This window comes from Battus philenor, unplaced genomic scaffold (genome assembly GCF_028537555.1).
Source record: "Battus philenor isolate CCGP_79_NKW_IND1 unplaced genomic scaffold, ilBatPhil1.0.hap1 SCAF_22, whole genome shotgun sequence".
NCBI classification, from domain to species: domain Eukaryota; kingdom Metazoa; phylum Arthropoda; class Insecta; order Lepidoptera; family Papilionidae; genus Battus; species Battus philenor.
This window is the reverse complement of record NW_027181685.1, coordinates 6546510-6572225: the sequence shown is the minus strand read 5'-3', so window position 1 is coordinate 6572225 and position 25716 is coordinate 6546510. Positions and strand designations below refer to the sequence as shown.

The following is a 25716-nucleotide window of genomic DNA, read 5'->3' as shown; positions in this document are numbered from 1 at the left end:
TTACATTATATTAGCGTAATTAATTATGAGTAATAGTGCTTCTCTTTAACAATTATTACATTGTATGATGTTAGATAATTATGCACACGAGATGCGGTTTGCAAAATTTTTAGTACTGAAGTATATGTTGTTGTGTAACGTTCTTAAAATGTTAACTAAATACTTGCCAATATGGTTAATAATATATTTGGCAGCCATGGTCAACGCGAAAAAATCGTTTACACTTGTTATAGATACAACTGTGTCGATGCGGGAGGAAGTAGATTTGTTAAAAATCTACATAGATTCAGTTGTTAATAATTTACTTGACATCGATAAATACATCTTGGTGCCATTCAATGATCCAGGTAGGTCGCCATTAAGATATTGAACAAATTTCAAACTCTTGATAATTTCAAACAATTATTTAATTTTTTTTTGATTTGTCGGCCTTAATGCAAGTTTTCTCAAGAAATTAGCCCATTTTCTTAATAAATGCTTTCGATTCTGGTTTAATCTTCGAAATGACAAAAAAACTACACATTATTCCTTACTTATGTTTAACACTACTAACTACAAACCAATTAGAAATATAACCAATTGCCCTAGCTGACTGTCTCAAATAAGCTTTTACTGCTCCTTCCCGCTATATTTGAAATGTAACCTGACCACTCTGTCCACCTTTTCGAAAAAGTTGTGGGTGTAAATTCGCTAATATCTTGATAGAGTCAAGACTTTAGTCGCGCTCACTCTTGTAATTGGCTAGATTTAAAAATCTATATAGCCAATCATAAGTGTTAGCAATGTAGTGGACTTGAAAATTGATAAAATTGGCAAATTACTTAAATATTATTTTGTAGTGTTTTTCAGAAGAATAATTTAGTTATAAATTTAGTTAATATTTACTTTTTAATTGGGTTATTCAGTTGTTATCTTTACGCTGTCGATGAGGAACTAGTCTGTAAGAGACTTTTATGCTTATGTCTGTTTCGTAAACACATAAAGACACAAATAGTGGTAGACAATACTTAAAATAATAAATAAGACAATCGACTGTAATTTCTTTGTAATTCTATAGATTACAGCATACCTATAGTTTTGAATTCTCCAAGGAAACTGATAGAAGTTATAAATATGATAGAAGTGAGCGGCAATAACAATTGTCCAGAGATGTCAATGCCGGCAATTGAACAAGCATTATCATCCAGCATGCCGGAGTCACACATATTTGTTTTCACAGACGGAAACCCAAAAAACTATAGCACATTAGATTCGATCCAGAATTTATGTCGTAAACAAAACAATCAGGTATTCTCATCTACTCAATTTGTAATAAATGCATCGCATAATATAATTCGTTAAGTATATAGTGAAAACCAAATAGGAAAATATATATAAGACGTATAAAAGAAGTGTTGTAAACGCATTTTTAGGTTATTATTTTTCTGAGCGGAGAATGTTTTCCATCTGGTAGAAAAAGTGTTATGGGTACAACAGATACCTATTTCGACGTCGCCCAAATGTGCTCAGGCTCTGTTTTCCAGCTTGAATTAAGTAACTTTAGACAGGTAAGATATTTTATTACCAAATTGTTAATATTTAGATTTCTTTTTTTTTAAATAATATAATACTAGGCTATAGGTGAAAAAGCTTTAAAGGGGTGAATGTATATCTCATTTGAATTCAATTAATGGATCATACACTTTGTCCAAAAACCAACTGTTTTAGAAATAATAAATAACGTGTTCAAAATTAATATAAAAGATTGCTACATATTAAAATTGATTATTATTTACTATATGTCCCTGCAGACTTTATAACGCCAGAAGTTGTTGGTCTCTCGCATTTCAATAGAAAAAAAGTAATGGAACATATTTCAGAGTTATAACTTTATACATGTTGATAAGAAATAATTGAAAAAGCTTTAATGATTTGTGCTGATAAAAGAAACCCTTTTACACCTAAAAGCGATTATTCTGTATATAGGATGACCTTTAGGTAATTTGAGTACTCATTTTATTTTATTATATAAGAAATTGATAAAATAATCTCAGTCAGTACTCGAACTGATGTACATGGCAACAATAGTCAACATAACTTTATCATTTTCTAATGATGCAATGCTAAACGATTTATACGTAGATAATAGATGGGAAACCATTTACATTAAAAACTGATCTAAACTTTAAATTAAAGCTTATTTATTCTTAATTATTTCATAAAAAGGTACAAATTACAAATGAACATTCATTTAAAAATAATATGTGAAGTAAAGCCCTGAAGCTGCAAGCAAATCATTTATTTCTTATATCAATAAAACCAATCAATTTTTCATTCAAGCTAAAAAATTCTTTATACGTCGTACTATGGATAACATCTATTATTTACATCAAGTTGAATCTACTAACAGTTCCCAAGATCCAAGAATATCCCGCGAAAGAAACCGAGAATTACATTATGTTAGAAAATATCAAAAACAAAAAAATGAAAAAGAAGTTAAAATAACGTAGGGATATTCCCAAGTTATGCCATCGTTTATCAAGTTATTAGAAGTGCTGTAACCACTAGTGGTTACAGCACAACACAGGTTATTTTACCTTTTTTTTTAACCATGCAAATAGTTACGAAGCCCAAATCTTGCGCAAGTAAAAAGTGTTATTCATTAATTATTCAGTGACACGTCAGTGATTGCACGTCTAAATTATTAAGGTGTCAAGACATGTTTTTCAAAACACCTCGTAAAACGTCGCCAAAAAATAGATATTCAAATTTTACTATTACAAATATGTCATATAGTTTAAACAATCTTTTTTACGTATTTCTCTTTCTTTTTCTTTTCAGGCATTTAAAATAATGAATGAATTAATTAAAACTGTTTGGACTGATATCCAAGTTCAGAAAATATATTATATTGGATCAAAGCAAATTCCGGTAAGTGATTTTTGTCTTTGAACTAACTGCATGAGCTATTGATGTGTTTTAGAGTCATAACAGATCCCAGCCCAAGCTGATAGATATTAAATAAGATCGGGTTTCTCTATCATGCAATCTTTCATTCTGCTGCGATAACTAATGCTTATAAGCATTAGTCTTAACAACATTTAGTTCGAGCTGAGACGTTCAAGAGAATTCGAGTCTTGCTCCCGAACATGGTGTTAAAGATATATATCGTATGCGCTCTACCTAAAGCCTACTTAATCTATGAATGAAATTAAGGCAATATAGTAACCTCCTGTTCAATCAGATGAAACATCTATATGAACCTAAGCTTCCTAGAGCTCTCGAGCTTCCTAAAAAGAGATTTAGATTAGGACCTCTGCCACTTCTAATTAAAACTTCATGAAAGCCACATAGACGTACAGAGAATTGCACGAAAATAAAACGTTAATTTCCATTTCACTATTGTAACATGTTATCTTAAATTTTTTTGTTTGTACAGTTTTTGGAAAAGAGAATGAGTTGGAAAAGCAATAGAAGCGTTTTATATTACTGTCGGTTTGTTAATACAGATTCCGAGCATGAAGAACAAATGTAAAATACAATTAATCAACTAATAACTATAACGAAATGTTACAAATAACAACTTTTAGTTTACAGCTGATAAACACACAACAGAGTTAGTTATAGCAGTTTCTGGGGATTACTCGACTTTTGAAATTACAGACACTGTTAGTCGAATACCAGGTATTGAAGAAATTGTGAACACAAGGAAAACAAAAGTAAGTGTGGCATTATTCACTTTATTTAATTTTACTAATATTATTGTTCATGTCAGTTTGTTTAAGTCAATAACGTTCACCGTCTTTGACAAAACGCGGTGTGCAAGCTGTTTTCCAATGTACAAGACCTCGTAGACACAAAAAGTTTAGCCTCATCCTTTGAACAATTAAATTATTAACACATGTCCACATTCACCAGTTAAATTAAATCTTTCGTACGAGAACGGGCCTCTCTAATTTAATATGATCTAATTAGTCAATTGGGTAAGCCTCAAAAGATGGCTCACTATTTCCAAAATAGAAATAATTACTTTAGAGAGATTACGTGACTCAATAGTCATTAGATATAAAATATCTAATAATAATCGTAAGTCGATAAACTCGGATCGCGGTACAGGAACTTGAATATATAAGCGAAGGGTACATTCACACTAAATCAAATCAGGAATAAAGAGATTCATAAACAGAAGTAACCGATATAGCAAAATAGTAAGTTGAAGTGGCAGGGACCAAGCTACATAGCGTGCAGAACAAATGGCCACTGGGGCTTTAATATTCTGGAATTAAAATCACGGTCCCACAAACCTTATGCGGTAGTCAAAAAATGCAGGCCAAATCTAACCTGTCTTTATGGAAATCTGTTGGGAGGTTTAGGGTTCAATTTCTACCTGACTTATGATGATTATGATGTCTGTTATTTACAGTTAAGTATTGAACTCTTAACGTTAGAGTTTAAATATTTTTCTTATTCTTGGTGGTTTTACACAGGTTTTTCGTATCATTGGGCCACATATTGGATATTACACATTGAATATATTATGCCAGGGGAGAACAATAGTAACTATCTATAAAGAAAGACGGCTGGTATTCCTATACGGTTTTTCACCAAAAATCCCAAGAAGCTTAAAAGAGACGAGTACCCAACCTATGCCAGGTTATTATTCATATTAAACATTTATTTTAACTAACATAAATTAAGCTACAAGATTAAATTAATAATAATTTTCCTTAAATGAAACAGAACGTATAACCTCGTACATTAATTTCAATGTATACGGTTAATTCCGTTCTTAAAGATAAGCGGTGCTATAAATACAATCGAGTGTGAGTGCAAAACTGTCGAAAGATAAGAGTTTTAGGAACTCAACAAGAGAGATAAAAGCGGACAGTGGAAACATCTAATTTTTTATGTCATTAAGTAAACAATTTCTTAAAAAAAACACTCTCATAATAAAATACATATAAATATTTACAGCTTATATTTAAAAAAAAACTTGAGAGAAGTAAATAACACCACTAGCATAGTAACAGTATTTATAGAATGATAATATTAGTATAAAGTATTTCTCCTACGATAAAGTAATCGTTATTAAGTCTTTATTGGTTTAAATAGTTTTGGTGACACCAAGTCAATAGAAAATTACATTACTTCCTAAATCGCTTTTATGTATGCGAGAGGTGAGACGGGAGATATATCGGCTGTGCCATTCCATCAGTCCGCTATGAACGCTCGTCGGCGGCTCTTGTGCTTTTTTCCTTCTCATCCTTTTGGCATAGCGGTATAACGGTTTTGGTAGCATTATACTCTGTAATTGGTGGTTTTTTTATTAGCATTTTGTTAATAGTTTCTCCTGAAAGCGGGGAGGCTAGAACGCTGTTTCTGTCACCCAAATCATATCTAAACACATTCTCGGCGTGTTTCGCAACTATGACAGGAATTACCAAAGCAATCGATTTCGTCGATTTCAGAGTTTCAACGAGCTTCAAATATTAAGTCCTTATAATAAACGTAGTAAACATAAGTTCATATTTGAAATTTTCAAGATACTCCGTAAGGTATAATTTATGAATGTTTGTTTTTGATAAAGAAGTAACAAATTGTTATTTTAAAAATCACCAGTTTTAAACCGGTTTCTTCAGGTCACATGCATTATATGATTTTTTTTTAAATTATTTTCTGTAGTATTATTACTGTAGTATTATTCTGATCAATATTTTTCAAAAAAAAAATTATTATTTACAGAATTTTATGTCTGTGTTTCATGTTCTGTGTTTCATGTTATGTTTTTTTAAATATGAATGGGAAAATAAAATTTTTTTTCATTTATTTATTTAAATAAATAGATGAACAATAAATTAATTGAACACTTCTTTTAGACGAATAAGATTTTTATGAATGTTGTATCAACAGAAAAAGAACGTTACAAAGCTTTTCAAAATAATTTGGTTGTGGTGGCTATATGACGAGTTTGAGATCAAAATTTTAAAGGAATGTGAACGTAGAGATCATTTTCCGTCAAATATTTCATGATATAATATAATATAATATAATATAATATAATATAATATAATATAATATAATATAATATAATATAATATAATATAATATAATATAATATAATATAATATAATATAATATAATATAATATAATATAATATAATATAATATAATATAATATAATATAATATAATATTATATTATAAGAAGGGGCGTTGAAAGTCCCTGGAAAGTACTGTTAGAATTTATTGGCCTCGAATAGAAAAAAAAAAATTGAATGTAGTTTATGACAGAGTTTATTAAGGTTAATTGGATTGGACCTGATTTGTACTGAATTGGAAACAGGGTGTAAAAGATTTAAGGCTTTTCATTGACAAATGAAAAGCTTTAAGCTTTTAATATACCAACTAATCAATCTGCATAACAATATATAAACAATCTATCTGTATATAGTATATATATAAAATTTTCGACCGACATTAGCTTAAATAAAATGTCTTTAACTTTCAGATTCAAACAGCTACGTTTTTATTGCATTAGAAGAAATATCTATGATAATTGATTCAATACACGTGAAAGTTGATGGCGGTGACGAAAAAGAGATACATTTTGAGATTGTAGATAGAAGTCGCGGTTTATACTTAGCACAGGATTATTTCGCCGCAGAGAAACCATTTACGATCACAGTGAGAGTTTAATACTTTATAAATATTTATATCAGCAAAGTTTAATATATACAAAAGCGCTATTTTACGGGCAAATTTATTCAAAAAATACTATGACTTCATTAGTCTTGATAACACAACTTTTATTGAGATTTTTTGTTTTCCTGTAGTCTACTAGAAGTAATATTTTATTATTTCAGAAAAACAACAAAATTATACACGGATAAAACTTAACCGTGCAAAAAACAAAGTTCAAATCATCTTTAAAAAAAGTAACGTAAATATTTTAACAAACGTCAAATAAACAAACATTTTTTATATTTATTATACATTCTGCACAGTTTTAAACATGTCATTAAACATATTTTCTTTCGCTAAATTTCATTCATGTTTGTTTTTAAACTTTTTTGTTATATAGTATTTTTATTTATCGAGGAAACATAAAAACTAGTTACACGACGAAGTTCCCGCCTTTAGCACTATTTACTTAGTGTGGACGTACAAAAGGATCTAAATCCTACATAGAAGAAAGTTACTCAACAAGATTTACACCATATACAGGATGTGTTAAAAAGTCAAACAAAATATACATAGATATGTATAAATATAACATATATAATAATATATATATAATAAAAAATTCTTTATTTTAAATTCGAGAACTGCTAATATGTTATTTATTTGTGTATTTTAATTAATCTATTATTAAAGTGAAAGCGGATAGATTCTATATTCTGTTTCTACTGTGATGATCAGAGCTGTGGTAATCAGCCCGGTGGTAGAGTATTGAGACTTGCGATCTCGGGTTCAGTTCTCCAGATAAACCAACCAGCCTCCAAAGCGATTATGGTATATCGCCAATAATATTTTTGGGAGAGGCCTATACCTTGGAGATGTAACAACGACTAAGATAATATTATAATATCGAATATCAGTTTATTTTTTATATCCTTTTTTTTCTTATATTTTATATCCTTCGCAAAAACTTTATTGTTCGTATTTTTACTAAGCAACGATCGAAAAGGTTTCAAACAAAACCTCTTTAAATGTCATCACCTACGATGATTAAGAAACTTAGTCACTAAAGTATCTAAGCATATTTAAATTTCTAATACTACTCGCGAATCATACGAAAACTCTGAACGCAGAGCAACAGTTGATTTTTCATTCAATAATAATAATGTTATATTTTTCTCTAGATTAACTGCCGAGATAAAAATAATCAAGTTATTAAAGGAACGACAACTACATTGTATCCACAGTCGTACGGTACGTGTAAATTTTTATTTGTAAATACATTAAAACCTTACGAAACATCTTCTAATTTAATATCCTTTAGTGCTTTAAGACGAAAGTTAGCTCGCGGAACCTGGGTCATTATGTCCGATGAAGCTATCAAACTCTCCAGGTTAACAACACAAACATGAACAGACAAACACGAAAGTCTATGATCAATGTTCGTTACTAAAAATGACTTACGAGGTAGAAAGGTAGTCTCTCATTCAGAGCCTCATTGACAAGCTCTCTGTCGCTCAACGGGCCAATGAAAGGTCTACGCTCCGGAAGTGTCTAGATCCTTGCTTAAACTTAAGTCATCGACCTTCTCATTGGCGTGTAGAGGTGGCAGAGTGAGCAGGCAAAGCACACAGAAAAGGTTGTCACTGTTTTAGAGCGGAAACCACAAAGTGGACAGGGGACCTCGTAAATTAAATAATATTCAATATTTATTATCTCCTATTTCAGTTCAAGCGCCTTTAGTACAAAAACCTAAGATATTAATGATCGAACCTGCAACGGCATTAGTGAATTATAAAGCTGATTTTACAATAGTCTGCAAAGTCTCTGGACATCCCAAACCAACAATTACTTGGTACGACACGGAGGGTACAACTATTCAGTCGGAGGTAAGTTTGGTTTCATATAATTCAAGCGATCAATTGTTTAATACAGATATGAACTCCTACTTGGTAAACATAGATAGCTGTTCTATCGTAGAGCTTATCTGGTCGGATGGCGCTGGTTGCAGTCATCATAATGATCATTTCAGCCTCCCTCATACATTTCCAATAAAACTTGTTGTAAGTGGCCTAATAAGATCGTCTGTCCACTTTGTAGATGGACTTTCTTTGCTGCACTTGCTCGAGGCTCCGACGGCTATCTGAGTTGTCCGCTGTGGTCAACTCATTGCCAGTGCAACCTGCCAAGCCTGGATCATGTTACAGTTACTTTTTGAAAAATCTCTGCATAGCCCTCCTTTTTTATACATGTATAAAAAGATATTATTTTCACCTGGAAATAAATGACATTTCAAAAATAATTAAAACGCAATTCATTTTAATTGCAATTATTTATTTTTTTTATTTAAGGATGCTCTCCTTGAAACAAAATCAATCTACATAAGCTACGCGTATATTCAGGAGGTAACCAAAAATAGCACAATCATCTGCAAATGTGAATCCGAGATAGGCGAAAACAGCTTATCAATGGATCTCTTTGTCAACCGAACTTTTACATTCGATGTTAAACAATATCCTGAAGGTAAAAGCATTTTATAAAAATTACTTTTTTAACATAATTATTTTTTACTGATCGGTAGAGTTCGTAATATCAAAAACTATTGCCCATATAATGCAATATAAAAAATAATTAAGCCTTTTTTATGAGTGATCTCTTTATTGATACTATAAAACTTTGAATACTGTGATTGATTAACATTTGTTGCAAGGGACAGGTGCCTTTGTTTACTCTGTGGTGTGTATGGGTGTAGAATATTATTGTAGTTTCCATTTTTCACGCAATTATTTCACCTTTTCGTTTCAAGAAAACCTTTTTTATGCCTTAATGAAAACAAAATATTAACCGTCTTTTTCAAGCCGCTTTCAAGTTTTTAAAGTCGTTTTTAATATTTGATTTAAAATCTCACGTCATACGTTCATTCATGGATAATAAAACCTGATAACTATAAAATGGGATTAATTTTAAGTTATTTTAATCGTCTTAATATTTATTTTTCGTGCACATAATATTTATAATAAATAAATATGAAAGCAACTAAAATATCATATTAACTCAACTATCTTCGCCAGAGCTAAGATTGAAATTTTCTGAAACACACACCCTATAGCTATAGTATAGTTTTAACAAGCTAAGGAAGCGTTTACATGGGGGAAAATGCTCCATGCGAGAGGAGAGAACAAATGCGTTTGGTGTCGATTTTTCCTTATAGCTTGTTTATCCTACGTAGGCTTATATTTTGTCTTATAACTATGTAACATGACATTTAAACATATCTGGTGAGGTTGTAGAATTAATAATCAACACAGTTGATATGAAAATGCAATAACTGAAAATTTATGATTATTGTTCGAAACCAAGAAACTAACAATTAATAAGACATTGACTAACTTTTTGTTTTCAAGAAACTAGGCACGAGTAAGCGTATCTTTAAATTGATCGGTAATTAATGATTCTCAATATAATAATCTTTCCATTTTATTACCTTCAAAAGTGCAATTAAAAAAACGCGATATAAAATTAATGTAGTAAGCTTCGTCGCTTACTTACTTTTTTCTATTATCTGGAATCAAAATAACGGTTTATGAGAAAACGTACCCTTATTATACTCTGAACGATTGGTTATCGATGTAAAAGCTTTGACCTAGTGAATATCAGTAGTACAGCTCATTTGTCAGCAAAAAAACTGTAAAGATTTTACACCTATTTCTAATCAGTGTTAATAAACTGTTTGCTCTGAAATATGCTATATTAATATATTTGATTCATTGTAATGCAACAGGTTCATAACTTCTGGCAGTACAAATTCTGTGGGAATACATAGTAAACAATTATTAATTTTATTATGTAGTAATCAGAATTTTAAAAACAATTTTACTTACAAATTTTTATGAAGTTAGTTATTATTTCTGAAATATGTAATTTATTTTTGGATAACTTTTAAAAGCTATTACATCAATGTATTTATAACCAATCATCCTGCATAACTAACAAAAAAAAATATTTCCAAGATGCAACATTTGAATATAGAACAGAAGGAAAATTATTCTGCGAAGTTGATTCCTATCCAGAAGCGTCAATAAATTGGTATCACAATGATTCGTTGGTGGAAAACTCTGAGAGCCTTGAAATTGTGCCTGAAGAAAATATGATTCTAATAAAAGAAATGACAACGGATGAAACAGGAGAATATAGATGTGAAATTAGTAACTTACTTGAAACAAGAACATACACTGCTATAGTAGACATATCTGGAATAGGTAATGTTATTTTTCTCTTTAAATTGATTTATTAATAAAAGAGATTTTGTTTGAGTATATTTACTATATCATTAGATTATCGCAATACATTAATCAGGCAGCATACATAAAGTACACTTAATATTAAAAATTATGGATGTAAGCATTTAATATCCTAATATAAAATTTTGATAACGCAGTGCATTTAAAAATTAAAAAGTTTAAAATCGTTAAAGTATTAAAAATTTAAAATAAATTTTAGAACCACCAGAGGTAGAACTAGAGAATTCTGAAATCGTGGTGAAACTTGATGAACCAGTAAAGATTGAATGCATGTGAGTATTTACAAATTTACCATCTTGTTTTATCGCATTACATAACCCTATGAATTGTAAAAACCTGACGTTAATTTACAAATTTTATTAATTTGTTTGTAGTATTAAGAAAGGTAAACCGATGCCAACTTTACATTGGAAATTTAAAACAAACAACGGGTTTGAAGATATACCAGAAGGGGTAGACACCCAAGACAATTACCTTGAAATTCTATCAGTGAAAACAAAACATAAAGGTGTTTACATATGTGAAGTAGTAAACGATTTCGGGACGGATGCGAAGGAAGTATCGATTGAAGTTCAATGTTAGTTCAGGCTTTTTTTTAATTTATTATAAAGGTGTTTTTTTTTTTCAAAGTTATTTATCACGCCACTTTAAGCTTAGATTAATTCTAATTTTAACATTCTGAATTAACAATATGCATAAACATGTTGTTTTTAAAATTGACGGAGTTATTAGTGTGGAAATTTGAAGCAAATGTTTAAGAATTTCAATATATTTTATACTCTTTAACATATACCATATTATAATTAAAACGTTTAAAAAATATGGTAATTTAAAAATAGATAATATTTTTTTTTAATTTAAATCAATAAACAGCATTATTTATCAGTAATTTAGTACAGTTTGGTAATATTTGAATTTTGGGTTACTTGTAACCAATTCACAATCTTCACACGGGTATGTAGTTTCTCTTTTATTTTTCTTGTTGGTCACGAATAAATTCATTTACCAGTGATAAAAAAAACAAATGGTCATTGCATTCAAGCAATGCAACAATTAGTCACTACAAATGCTTGCCAGTGTGATCTTATATTGTTAGGAAGTATATTATTATTAGTTAAATATTTGCAGCCGCGTTTATATACGCTACCGAGATAGTGACTAAGAAAATTGTGCGAATATATGTTCCTGTGATGCAAGTAGCTTAACAGTAAAGACCATTATGTTAAAAATTTTTGTTCGTTACAGATGTACCGATAATAAAATATATTGATAACATCATAACGGTGAAGAAACAGGACTATGTTAAATTATCATGCGAAGTTGACGCCAACCCAACAGCACGAGTTACATGGACAATGACGCAAGGAGATGTTGAAGTGGCGCTTGATCAAAGACACAAAATAGACGAATATAATACACTTAGGTGGAAATTTATTTACAGTTAATCATTATTTTTAATCACACTTATGCTTGCCATAAATGTGCCAACAAAGAAAAAAAATTTTTTAAATTTACGTAACATTTATTACTTTGTTAGAAAAGAACCAATATTTAGCCACTTCCGCACATGCAGTGGCAGTCGTGTAACAAAGTGCACCGCCCGCCAGCCCGCTGATAAATGCGATTAGTGCCAAAAACAGAGAGACTCTGTGTTTGGCACTAATCGGTGTAACATAACTCTTGAAGATGCCCCATGGAGAGGTAAAACACGTGTTGAGTTATTTAACGGTGGCATTTGTGTTATTCGCATTGTTTGCCGCATATGCATTTATCAGCTACCACTGCATGTGCGGAAGTGGCTAAATATTGGTCCTTTTCTTACTTAGGATGGACTTCCGCAAGGTAACGCCTGATTTCATTAAATATTTATTACTTTCATAGTATGTTAGTTTAATACATTAATATAAAACCATTAAAAATTTTCAAGATTTCACTGTTGTTATAGGAAAATTCAATGCAATATTGGTCAAATAATCAAACAAATATAATAAAATAAATCATTTTTTTTTAGCTTTACAGCATTTGCCAATGACTCTGGAAATTATCACTGCATCGCCGAAAATCCATTAGGAAAGGATGAAAGTACGGCTACTGTAATTGTTTTAGGTACGTTTCTTCTACTTCTTCTTTTTTTCAGCTGATAGACACCCACTGCAAGGCTTAGGTGTAACCCTAAGATTGTCACAATGACCTGTCTGACGCTGCATACATCCAGCGACTTTCCGCAGCCTTAACCACTTCGTCAGTCAACCTGGTGGGGAGCCTACCCACGCCGTGGTCACCACTCGAGAACTGACTGACTTAGATCACAATCCTCTCCATTGCCCTCTGGGTGACCTCAAGCCTTCTTATAGGGCCCACAGTAAATGACCACGTCTCGGATTCGCATATCATCACTGATTATGTATACATTAATAATTATAAAAAGGATATACTTTATTTCTATAATTACAGTTTTATTACGTTCGCATTTTACCATTTATGTAATAATCATTATTATTAACTTAATATTTAAGCTGTGATTTTAATTATTTACTTGATGTTAGTAAATACATTTACCTTTTTTAATAATTTTTATATTTTATAGTATTTGTATAAAATTTATTTTGCCGTGCCTCGTTTCAATAGCTGTCTAAAAAATAGGGTGACTATCCGATTCCCTGCACAGCTAACTAATTATGATCACTACTAGCTGATGTGACGCATGTGTCCATTTTATAATAACATGGTAAAAAAAATAGTTTTTGAATAATAAAGCTAGGTATAATTACTTCTGTAGATAACGTTTGATTGTTAATCACACTTTAACTTAATCTCGATTTTATTCTTTATGCATGTAGTGTACGAATCCAAAAAGACTTGATCTATTTTTATGTATATTTTAAGTAAATTTTATTTATAGTGTTTATTATGTGTAATCGACCAGTTTAGTGAACATAATAAAAAAAAGAAGTCATACGGTTATTTCTGACAGGATCAAACAAAACTTAATTAATGTTATGTGCAAGTATAGCAAGTTTTAATTGAATTATTTCATGTTTTATTTCAGAGCCGCCGTACATAAACCCTCCCCCAACAAGAACCAAATTTGTTAAACCAGGCAACACAATAAACTTACTTTGTCATGTGTCTTATGGCTATCCTATACCTAATACAACGTGGCAGTTTATAGCATTAAATTCGTCACTAACAACAATGAACAGGTACATAACTTTTGATTTAAGACTAGGCATATTGGTAAGAAATATTTAGCAAACAACTTGTTATTTGTCAAAAAATCCGATGTACCGTTTCAACAGTATGAAACTTCAATTTATTTGCTAATCCAGTTTGCTCTTTAAAAACCAACCTAATGCGAGGAATGAAAGGAATGAAAATTTGTATATCCAGCTTTATGCAAGCACGTATATATCTTAACCTGCAAAAGGCTATTTTCCTAACCAGACGCAACAGTCACTGCTTCTAGAGATCGTTTAACAGCCATATATATAAAAAGCTTTTCTGGGTTTTTTGTTCATAAAGTCTTTTTGGAACCTTTTTTCGTGACAAAATAAAATTAAATGTTTTTATTAATTCCGTAAATGGGATTGATCGATTTTCATTTATTTGATTTAAAATTTTATATGAAAAAATCGATCAATGCGAGTAAGTATCCATACTTAAAGACCGAAACTGAACAAGTATCCATACTTCAATGGTATCGTTTCATCCCTAACTATGCCATACCAATAAGTCGGCAATATAAACGCCGACATGTACCCTCCAAAAGGTCAATAAGGATCACTAATTGATTTTAAAATAATTTAAAATCAATAACATTTTAAATTTATCAGACGATTAAGAAATTTTTGGAGATCATTCTGCATACAATTCTTTACCCTAAGTTGGATAAGTATTTAATTAAAAGTCAGAGTTTTTTTATATATATTGCATAAAATTTAAGATATTTTTTTAGAATTAATTAATATTACAAACGCAATATTTCTCGATAACTTACTGCTATATTGTAGACAATATTTTATTTATATTGAAAATATACACGTTTTCTGTTCAATTCCAGTTGTTTAAATTTCATTCTTGTTTAAATATCAATCAAAAATATGAATAATTGGTTGTTTATTGCTGTTGTCAGTAAAGAATTTATTATTTACTCAACAATAAAAGCTCAAAGCGAATGATAACCTTAAGATCTCATCATACACAAAATATTCCTTAATTGCTCAACCTTAACTTCCATTTTACGATGACTTTTCTTGTTCTTTCTTGTCAGGGCATTTCACTTTTTTATTTCTAGTAATCTTTTGTTTCCATAGAAAATTTGTTTTGTTTAGTTACGTTATAAAAAGTATCACAAAGGAGTACACAATTCATTTTCTATCAGTGAGCTGATGTCTCATCTAAATGTAGAAACGTTTGGTTTTTTATAGATTTTTGCCTGTCCAGACTGTACAAATGGCTTAAAATTATCTACCATCATTTTTTCATCACACTATCACATATCATATCATCATTACTTATATTCAATATATTCTATATATTTTTATATGTCCTAATGTAATTTTTAAATGAGGCACCAACATTATTCATAATGGGGCCACCAGAGTTCCTTCTATATCATAAAATAAAAACTAAACCGAATACATTTTTAAATAGTCTTCTTTTTATAAAATAGTTTTAACTTTAAAAATATGAAAAGAATAATAGTAAAATGGTGATAAACTAATTACAATGTTTGCCATATTTCTTAAAAAACGAAATATTATAATGTACATTGTTTACATTTTTATATTTTATTTCAGAGGAGGAAGAACAAACAATCTTATTATAAGTAATATTTCTAAAAAAGACGAGGGCTCATATATCTGTTTGGCTGAAAACGATGTGGGCTCTGATACAATTGAAATTGTGGTTAAAGTACTGTAAAAAATAAATACTTTCTTCTCAACCGTAATTTTATTTTTTAAATTATTTTATTTATATCTCTGGACGACAATTTCCGCATCTAGACAGACAGAATAGGGAAGGCGAAGCGTATTGTTGAATCCTGATTTATGTAAGTTATCTCAAAAGCTACTTCGAGGACGCTATTCCGGACTGATATATAATATGCCATGTCATGATGCCTTGACTTGGGCTATCATTCAATACGTGTTTAACATTTCGACTTATGGGAGTCTGAGAGGTAGTAAACTCGTCTCGGCCGGTAGCAATTATTTAGCTGCAATATTAGCTTACCGCTTACTTACCACTGTTGTAATATAAATTGTGTTTAATTTTTAAGTCTAAAGTCATTTTGGTATTTCCTCTTTCATAACTGCTTCAATGACAAGAAGCAATTAAGTCATTAAAAAATCTCGAAAAATATTGGATATAAACATCAACAAACAATTAAAATGTAAAATGTAACACAAAAAAGATTTTGGTCATTTTTATCATGAAGTTACACAACAGAAAAATTCAACTAGTATCCAACATACGCCAACAATATTTTATAAGTAATAATAGTAATGTATATTTTTATCAAAAAACCATTTCATGATTAAACCTATGCATTAGACATCATAACTCGATCTGCATGTAATGTACAATTTTTCATCTGACATATGTGTCATCTGTTTCTATCTTTGCTACATATGTGCTTGTTTTGTCCCTGGTTCATTTTTAGAGAATTTTAAGTTTAGGTTATAACGGAGACAAAGTGATTAATGTTTATTTTAAAAGCATCTGTATTTTTTATTATGGACGGAAAATGTATATAAAACATGACTAGTAAACTGCCGCCGTATATATTGCAAGAGCTTCCCGATATTACAGAAATTATTAACTATCCCATAAAAAATGTGCACCGTATAAAGGTATGAAGCTTTGGCATTTAATCAAGTTATTTTCTTATTAGTGACACTAGTTTCTAATAATATTGTATAAAAATTATTCGTGTAATTGATATCCAAAGTTATTTATAGACATTTAATTTCCAATGTGATGACAATACCGTCTTTATATTTTAAAGCAACTATGTGAGAGTAAAATACGCCATTAAAGCGATTATTTAGAATATGTTATATAAAAAACACACATGTATAGTGCTTGAAGGTTTCTGACCTTTCAACTCAAGAATAATGTGTCAAATTCAGTATTTTTAAACAATTGGTCGTTTCTGTAGTAATTGCATACAATAACAATACTTCTTCATATTGATATTTATTTAATTGATCCAGTGATAAACCATTTGTAAGGTAACACTAATGCCTAACTACTGCTAAGCACTGGATTTCACTTGCTCGAGTCTTAGAATTCTTTAAATAATAAATAGGTTTACATCAAATTAAAACGCAAGGTTACTTGAGCAATAGTCTAATAGTTGTATCATAATATATAAAATGGCACTAAGTTATTAAATATTAAGGTGCATATGTATGAAAATCATTAATATATTTAAAATATATTTTGATCTGTTTACTTCAAGCAATTTATTGTTACTAAGTATATATAAATTTGAATAAAAAATTGTGGCAACTATGTAAATCATGTGCAAATAAGCCCATTCACACCCTGGGATGCTTATAAAACACATAAAATGTGTGTAATGTCTAAAGGCTTGAGTTTATTAGATATAGTAACCTGAAGAAATTGTTAACCACTTTGGTGTAGCATCATTTAAATATTGAGAATGAAAATGTTAGAATAATAATTTTGTATTGTTTAAAAATAGCAGAGTAGAGTATGATAAGATGCATTCATTTTATTTATAGCATCTTGGGTCAGTTTTATTATAACAATTACAATAAAAAAAAGAATCTATGTTGCCAATTGTTTTAGCTTGTTGAATTGGAGAAAATTGTATTCATGTATCTATATTTACATTTATTTTTTTATTTTATATAGAAATTCCACCCTTTATTGCAGTTGTGAGAAGTAATGGCTGGCCATAAAAATTATAGAAATACTAGGTCTCTTACCGAAAAGTTCTGTACTATAAGTTAGCTGTACTGCAGTATATATGTAGCTATAACTGAGTAATGGTTTCCATTGTAGGTACAATTATAATATCTTTCCTATTTTAAAACCTTTCTTAGTGATAACATATCTCCTTGTGTAAGATGAGTTTGTCATCTTATATTTATGTTATACATATGTTATATTAGTTTTTGCCCGAGGAGGTAGAGACACCAAAAATAGTTTATTTAGTTAATCTTTCTATTAATAATTCATTAAAGCTCCATAATTTCTCAGCCAAAACATAACTTCAGGTTCAACTATCTAACTATCCTATATCTGGTATCATCATAATAAATCTTATTTTTACAGTTTACATGCTTTGACATTTCAAAATCATTGATAGCATTTGGAGCTACAAGTGGCGGTATATATATTTACAACAGAAATCCCTGTGAGTTTGTACAACTGATACCTAGCAAGGTGTGTATGTTTTTTTGTTAAAAACTATGACTAAATTACTTTCTAAATATTTACTAATTTGATGTAAAAAAATATGTATATATTTTTTTTTGTATACCTTCTGTAACTATGGGACATTATATAATGTTGAAATAGGATAGGATTTTTATCAAAAAGTAATTGTGAAACATATAAATGCACTTTTTATAAGTCTTATAATCTTGGCATAGACATTACTACACTCATAGACACTGGAACTTTTTCCGTTGGCAGTAGTGTAAAAATAAAATGTTTTTTGATGACTAAATTTTATTTAGTTGTTTAAAATGGAGACTATAACATTATATATATAATATAAAAAAAACTAAATATATTTTTAGTTCAAGTCAAAGAAAAGATATCTTGACCCTCCATTTTAAATAAAATCAAAGATAAATTCAAAGCTATATATCAATGATTATGTTATATATAGTTGAATATCGATCCAGCGATACCTGGGTCTACCCACTGGTCTTCGACCCCTCGGTTTTTCCAGGTACGCTACTTTCACGCTCTGATCTGATCCAAGTGACCAAGCCAGCGGATTCGTTGAGCTTTATATTCGCCAATGATATTTGGCTGTGCTACTAAAGTCTCAATTTCGGCTTTCTTTCGGAGCCTCCAAGATCCGTCGTGATTTCTCGCTGGTCCCAAGATCTTCCGCATGATTTTGCGTTCCGTCACTAACAGTTTTTGTTCTTCTTTTAAAAGTTAGCGTCCAAGCTTCACAGCCATACATCAATATTGGTCGTATTACGGTTTTGTAGATACGTTGAGGCAGACTTGCGCGAATTGAATGTCAGCCAATGGCAGACAAAGGCGTAAGATAGAGGAAAGTGGAAGTCTCTCGCTTTGGAGGCCAAGACCCACTTTGGGTCACTGAGCTAGCGGAGTAGTAGTAGTAGTAGTATAGTTGAACATAAAAGGGTTGAGCTCAGAGACTTAATCCATTTGAAAAAGTAGGAAAGGAAAAAAACTTACTTTTAGATGTGACACAAGCTAACAGAAATTATTAATAATATTATAATATTTAATGGTGTAATATTTTTAATCAGGGTGATGGAATTTATTTTTGTTGTAAAGGTGGTACTAATCTTTAAAAGGTTATGAACCTATTAATGAATAAAACATTTAATAAAGTGCACAGATGTACTTGAATAAAAAGTGCAAAGGTAACAACCAACCATATTGGCACTCTTATGTTGCCTATATTAATTTTAAGCTAAGAAAGGAATAAAAATTTTCTTTTTTCTCTTGAAAAGACAATGCTATCATGAAACCTTGGACAAATTATTGTCTCCAATTCCAGTTACTTGTAATGAGCTGTCACTTAATTGTTGTGTGTAGTTATTTTAATTACCATTAAATATTTTTCATTTATTATTAACTTCAGACATTGACTTCTTGCTCATCTTGATGTGATTTCTGCAATGTAGCATGTTTAATAACCTATTTACAAAGCAAGTACATTGGGGCACTGCAAACAATTGTATTAATACAATATTATGTGGTGATGTTATTGCTGTTAGTCCAGAGATACTTGGAATTGATCCTAATTGCAAGAATCTCTGGACTAACAGCAATAACGCATGGCATACAAACTGTTGTATGCTAGAAATTAAGTCTTTGGAAGACAGTGATAGTTTTAGATAATAGGCAAATTTAAAAATTCATACAATTGCCTATATCTATATATCGTGATGAATTATTTGAAATCCATGTGAATTCTAGTGTAGTTGGCCATTTTTACAAAATATTCAATATTTGTTTAAAATTATTTACAGGATGGTCCTATAACACGCCTAGCAATTTCCACAGATGAAAAACATATTGGATTTGCTAATGGAAAAGGTGTAGTGACAGTTACTGGATGTGATCAAACTCTTAGTGGAGGGCATTCATCCACAGCCTCAAAAGAGCATCATGGAAATGAAATTACAGCCATGGTTTGGAGCGGGAACATGCTTTTTAATGGTGATGATGTTGGAAGAGTGTCAGTATTACAATTACAGAGTTTTATTGTGAGTATATATTTTATGATATGTACAAGGTTTTTTTTTATGGTTATCATTTGGTTTTATTCAGTCATTTTTATTTCTTTTATTGTGTTACAAATCTGTCCTACATAAATATCACATACATGGTTGTTATAGATGTGAAAATTTTAAAGGGATTATGTATAGCTAGCCCTATTAAAAAATCAATTGGGTTAAAAAATATAAATAACATAATGAAATTAAATATATAGTAAGAAAGATTATTTTCATAATTTGGATTACTACATACTAAAATTATCTACTGTTTACTATCCTTCCTTATAGACTTTTGTACAGCCAGAAGTTATTTACCTATCACATTGTAATAAAAAAATTATGTTACATTTTTCGGAGTGACCACTTTGTACAAGGTGAGCGGAAATAGTTATAAAAGCTTCTTGCTGATAAATGAACTACACATTCACCCCTCTTTTTATTTGAAATGATCTAGACAGAATAATAAAAGAATCAACTAATAAATAAGTAGATGGATGTTAAATGTATATAGTTAGTAAATTATTAGTTTCTTTTTGTAAAAATATTTTTTTTTAATAAAGATAATCTTTAATTAAAAAAATTATTTATTTTCATTTCCTTATTCAAAGTAATATTTTAATTTGATACATCATTTGCCTTCATTATATCATTACTGCTATGTGGTTTATTCACAACAACTATTCTGTGATTGAAGTTCAAGTAATTTTATGAAGTAATGTTATCAAAAATTTAAGATAGAAGAACAAATTGTCATAATCATTGAAAAAAATATAAAATCTTATGAAATCGGCTTACTTATAGTATCTTATTTTTAATTTAATGAATATTTTAAGTTTCAGTCTTGACAGACTGAGATAAATGTAGTATTTTGCAGGATTTTGTTTTTAAGAACCTGTTTAATGTTTCACTGTGTTAAAAAAATACATTCATTTTCAATAATCTAAGCTTATTATTTTTTACATTGCAGGCTAAAACAATGTTTCAAAGTTCATCTCAAATAATTTTGAGTCTGGATTCAAGAATATGTCAGTTAGATACCAAAGACTGTATGTTGCTTGTATCAACTATAACACGTTGCTATATTTGTAATATTATTAAAGAACAATACAGGCAGATTGGACAGAAACTGCGAGATGGAGAATTTGGAGCTTGTTTTGTTACTACAGATAAATCTGTGGTTAATGGAACTACAGAAAATAATCAACAGGATTATGCTGAATTAAAAAAGTACAATATAGTGGATGGTGAAGCTGGGTTCTCAGTTGGCGAACAATTTTCTAATACTCTCATATATTGTGCTAGGCCTTCATCTAGATTATGGGAAGCCACTGTTGACGGCATGGTTAGGAGAACACACCAGTTTAAGCAAGTTTTAGCCAAACAACCATTAAAAGTAGTGACAAGTGAATCTTATGACACTGAAAGTATTTCTTTCGAAAATTTAGATGAAAACAGTATTGGACAATCTGTAAATTTTTCTAAACTTTACTGGATAAATGGTGCCATATTTTCTTTCCATAAACATGGCATATATTTCTTAAACATTAATGATGTTGATAATACTATGTGGTTTGATAAATATATTGATATTATAGACTGTAAAATATATCACGACACGTTATATATATGGCTCAGTAACGGCTCTCTGGTTCATTTGAGATTCATGAACATTGATAAGTTTTTAGCTAAATGTTACTTAGATGAGAAATATATACTCTGTGCTGAATTATGTGCCTTGTACAGTGATTATTTGCTCTCTAATAATCTAACATCTAAGTTGCATATTTTGATTGGATTGCGGGACAAGTTGCAAAATAAAGAATTATTGGATAGTATAGATAATATTTTAGAAAAGATTGAAAATTTAAAGATTAGTGATGCAACTCAAATGAAATCGGGAATTTATGTTGTTGATAACACATATCAAACTCAAACAATGTTAGACGAGAATGATGAAACTAGAATGAGTGAAGATAATTCATTCACAAGTAAACATCCCGATACATTGCAAACTTTGAAAGGTATTAGCAGTGCAATGTCAGACAAATTTAGTTCAAGTAGAAAGATGTTAAAAGAGAAATGGGAAGACATAGAGGAGAAAGTTAAATACTTTGGTACTGAAAAGCAAAATATTCAGGAAAGTTCAGTCTTAAAAAGTATCCAAAGACAGGAAACACCACCTAGGAGTGTATCATATGAGGAAACTAACTTTGACCATACTTCACTATTGGATAACGATATTATTTTTAAAGAATCTAGTCAGAAGGCCATACAAATAGACAATAATATTGTAAATAATGAAAGAGTGTGCAAATCGCTCTATCAATATCATAGATTAAGTTTAGTGAATAAGGAATCAGAGCAATCGAATTTAACCTCTATAATTGAAAACTATGCCTGTGATATTAGTAAAATTTATGACCTTATGTTATTGTTGGAGCAATATTGTATTTCAGTTGGCGCTTTAGATGATTCTAAGTTTGTTCCTAATAACATTTTTCTTACATATTTAAATCAATCTCCTAACAAGCGAGATTTGTTGGATGCCATTATAAAAGATGAAGTACTTTACAAATACTTTGTTGACTCTTGCATATCAATGAATGTGAAAACCTATAAGTTGTCAAATATGGCCTGTGAATGTGGTTTTCCCCTACCATTTGCACGAACTAACGAAACACCGGTGTTCTCAGAATTAATAGACGAATTCATAGAGAGACAATGGTCATGTCAAACTAGGGAACAGTGCTATGATATTTGTAAAAAAATGCCTCACTTATGGAGAAAGATTTTGTATTTACGAAGGAATGAGGACCTGTTGAATGTTTTAAGGATACTTCTTCAAATGCTGGACGAGTCTTTGCTACATTCATTCCTTCCAGAATTTACTTTAGATACCTGGGACCGTGCAATACAGTTGTACTCTGTGTTATATGCGAATATGTGTCTAAACTGTAACAAGAAGTTTGATAAAATATCTGTGAAAGACATGTTAAGTTGGGACGATTTAGGTGTTCTAATTATAAAGTCAGTCGGTGGTAAGAACGCAATTGAAATTATGAAAAAACACGCGAATTTGATTGACATAGGAGCTGTGACAATGAAGTTTTATCACACATGTTTGCTTGTTTCTATGTATGAAAAATATGATGTAACAATTGTTGCACAGCTTGTAGATACTATATACAGTTCATATGAGTTTGAAGAATCTAGACTAGAGGTAATTATTTTAAATAATTGTAGAGGATGAGATGTAATTTTTTTGTGACTGAATAGAGATGTGGATGTAAGTGTGCAGGGATAGATAGTAAACAGTAATTGAAAGTTTTGCTTGCTTTTTCTTACTACATTATTAATAATTTATTTGCTTTTTCTGAAACCATTGATTTTTGCATAGAGTGTATCATACCCTAATGGTTACTAAAGGAGCTACAGATTGATCCTTTAGAAACTTTTACAATTACATCAAATCACCCTGTATATGATTTGGTTTGTAAACTGACATTAGTTTGTGATAATATTTGGATTAGAATTTGCTCAATCGCGACGAGTTGTACATGATATAATTAAAATTGTATATCGTTATATTACAGATACGTCAGCTCCTTAGATGCGCTAAAAATGGACATGTGAAAAATACTGCGTTGCCTCTCGTCGTCGCAGCGATGTCCACCCATTGGGGCTTGAAACCATTGCGGGAGAAATTGCTCTCTACATATAAATCCAAAGAAGAAATGAAAAGTCTTAATTTACAAGATATATTAAATAACATGTTTGATGTACTTGACGGTGTAAACGATTGTTCACTGTGCGGCCTGCCTTTGCAAAACGATTTCTTGATCAAAGATGGCGGTCTGTGGACATTTAAATGTGGCGACACATTTCATGGGGCCTGTTTAGATTTGAACGCAATCAAACTGTGTCCATCTTGTACCTTGCAGTAATTATATGAGCATAGATATACATAGGGCTTTAAAGTTTTTGAGGGGCACATTTCGTAAATATCGAAATATAGCTACGAATATTTAAAAACTAAAAAATCTGTTTTGATACCCTTAGCAAAAGGTTTTTGAATTAAAAAAATATTTGCAAGATTTTTCCTTAAAACACGGTAGCAAGGGCGAGGTATAAAAAATTATACATATAACTTTCGCGAATTAGCGTACCCCCAAGAAAAGAAGTGACTAAAAAGGCGTGGATGTACGCATTTACACTTTGTTTTTAAAATTAATGAGCAAAGCTGATATTATTATAGAAATTACTATGGCTTGGCACTGCAATGAATAGATGAGACATATATTGTAAATGTTAGTTAAAAAATTTTATGCTTTTTTTATTTTTCTCGTTTTAATACGAAATGCAATTTAGATGAGTATGAAAATACCACTTTCAAACTATCCTTGACGATCACAAGTTCGCAGTAACTGTTTTTCAGGGATGCTGCAAAAGTCATAGCTTAGATAATAAGCAGAGATTAGGTGTTCATAAGGAGTCGGCTTCAATGAGTTACGAAATATTTTCTAATTCTACCTTAAGATAGTACAAAATAGCTGCCCGAAATAAAGCTGTCTAACTTGGCTATTTACAAGTTTACTGGTTCTAAATGTGAAAGCTCATTTGTCAATAGCTAAAGGTTTTACACCTATTTACAATCATTTTTAAAATATGATTTACTTCTATTGGAATGTGACATTCCAATTACTTCTTGGAATACAAAGGGACAGCAAATATTTTAATATACAGTCATCCAAATTTTGAAAACGCTTTTTCTTACGATATTATTAGTACGTTATTTTTCTCATACATGGTTTTTGGATAGAATGTATCACACATATGAGCTATATAATCACCCCTTTAACTTTTACCGCTATAAGCAATCACTGTATAAAAAGAGGTATAAGCTAAACGTCTGTCCCTTATTCTAACCTGTGAAAAGTACATAGCAGTGTGTGGTCTCAAATAAAAACCTACCTGCGCACCAGTAGATTCAGTTAGTCGTCTCTCTCGCACATTCGCGTGATTTCCGTAATAAGCCAACAATTTAATTTCAGCTAAAAACTCAGAATATCTTATCTTTGTTTATAAGTTAATTCCTCGGTCGTACATATGAAGGAATAAATAAATTTTCGATACAAGAATTTATTTTAAATAAATAAAAAAATTGTGTGAATGATATTTTAAAGAATTGTATACTTATTATTTAAATTTGTGTTGTAGAGATAGTAATTTATTTCTATTGGGAAACAACTAAAATGCTCTATCGTTATAATTATTTCCGTCATAGGATGT

The 25716-nt window shown here is 30.3% G+C and overlaps 2 protein-coding genes across 2 annotated transcripts; both read left to right on the top strand.

Annotated features, from left to right (window-relative positions):
* Positions 1-148: 148 nt before the first annotated feature.
* Positions 149-15880, top strand: LOC137923597 (hemicentin-1-like). The gene is made up of 17 exons (XM_068766816.1): positions 149-354; positions 1065-1287; positions 1413-1547; positions 2821-2910; positions 3570-3698; positions 4467-4632; positions 6487-6662; positions 7841-7910; positions 8385-8545; positions 9008-9179; positions 10667-10915; positions 11157-11229; positions 11332-11534; positions 12203-12380; positions 12969-13063; positions 14007-14160; positions 15757-15880. The coding sequence occupies exons 1-17, from the start codon at positions 149-151 to the stop codon at positions 15878-15880; spliced, it is 2604 nt and encodes an 867-aa protein (XP_068622917.1).
* A 729-nt stretch (positions 15881-16609) lies between these two features.
* Positions 16610-24596, top strand: p (WD40 repeat domain-containing protein pink). The gene is made up of 5 exons (XM_068766855.1): positions 16610-16812; positions 18266-18376; positions 20179-20415; positions 21395-23647; positions 24021-24596. The coding sequence occupies exons 1-5, from the start codon at positions 16720-16722 to the stop codon at positions 24369-24371; spliced, it is 3045 nt and encodes a 1014-aa protein (XP_068622956.1). The 5' UTR covers positions 16610-16719; the 3' UTR covers positions 24372-24596.
* Positions 24597-25716: the final 1120 nt, after the last annotated feature.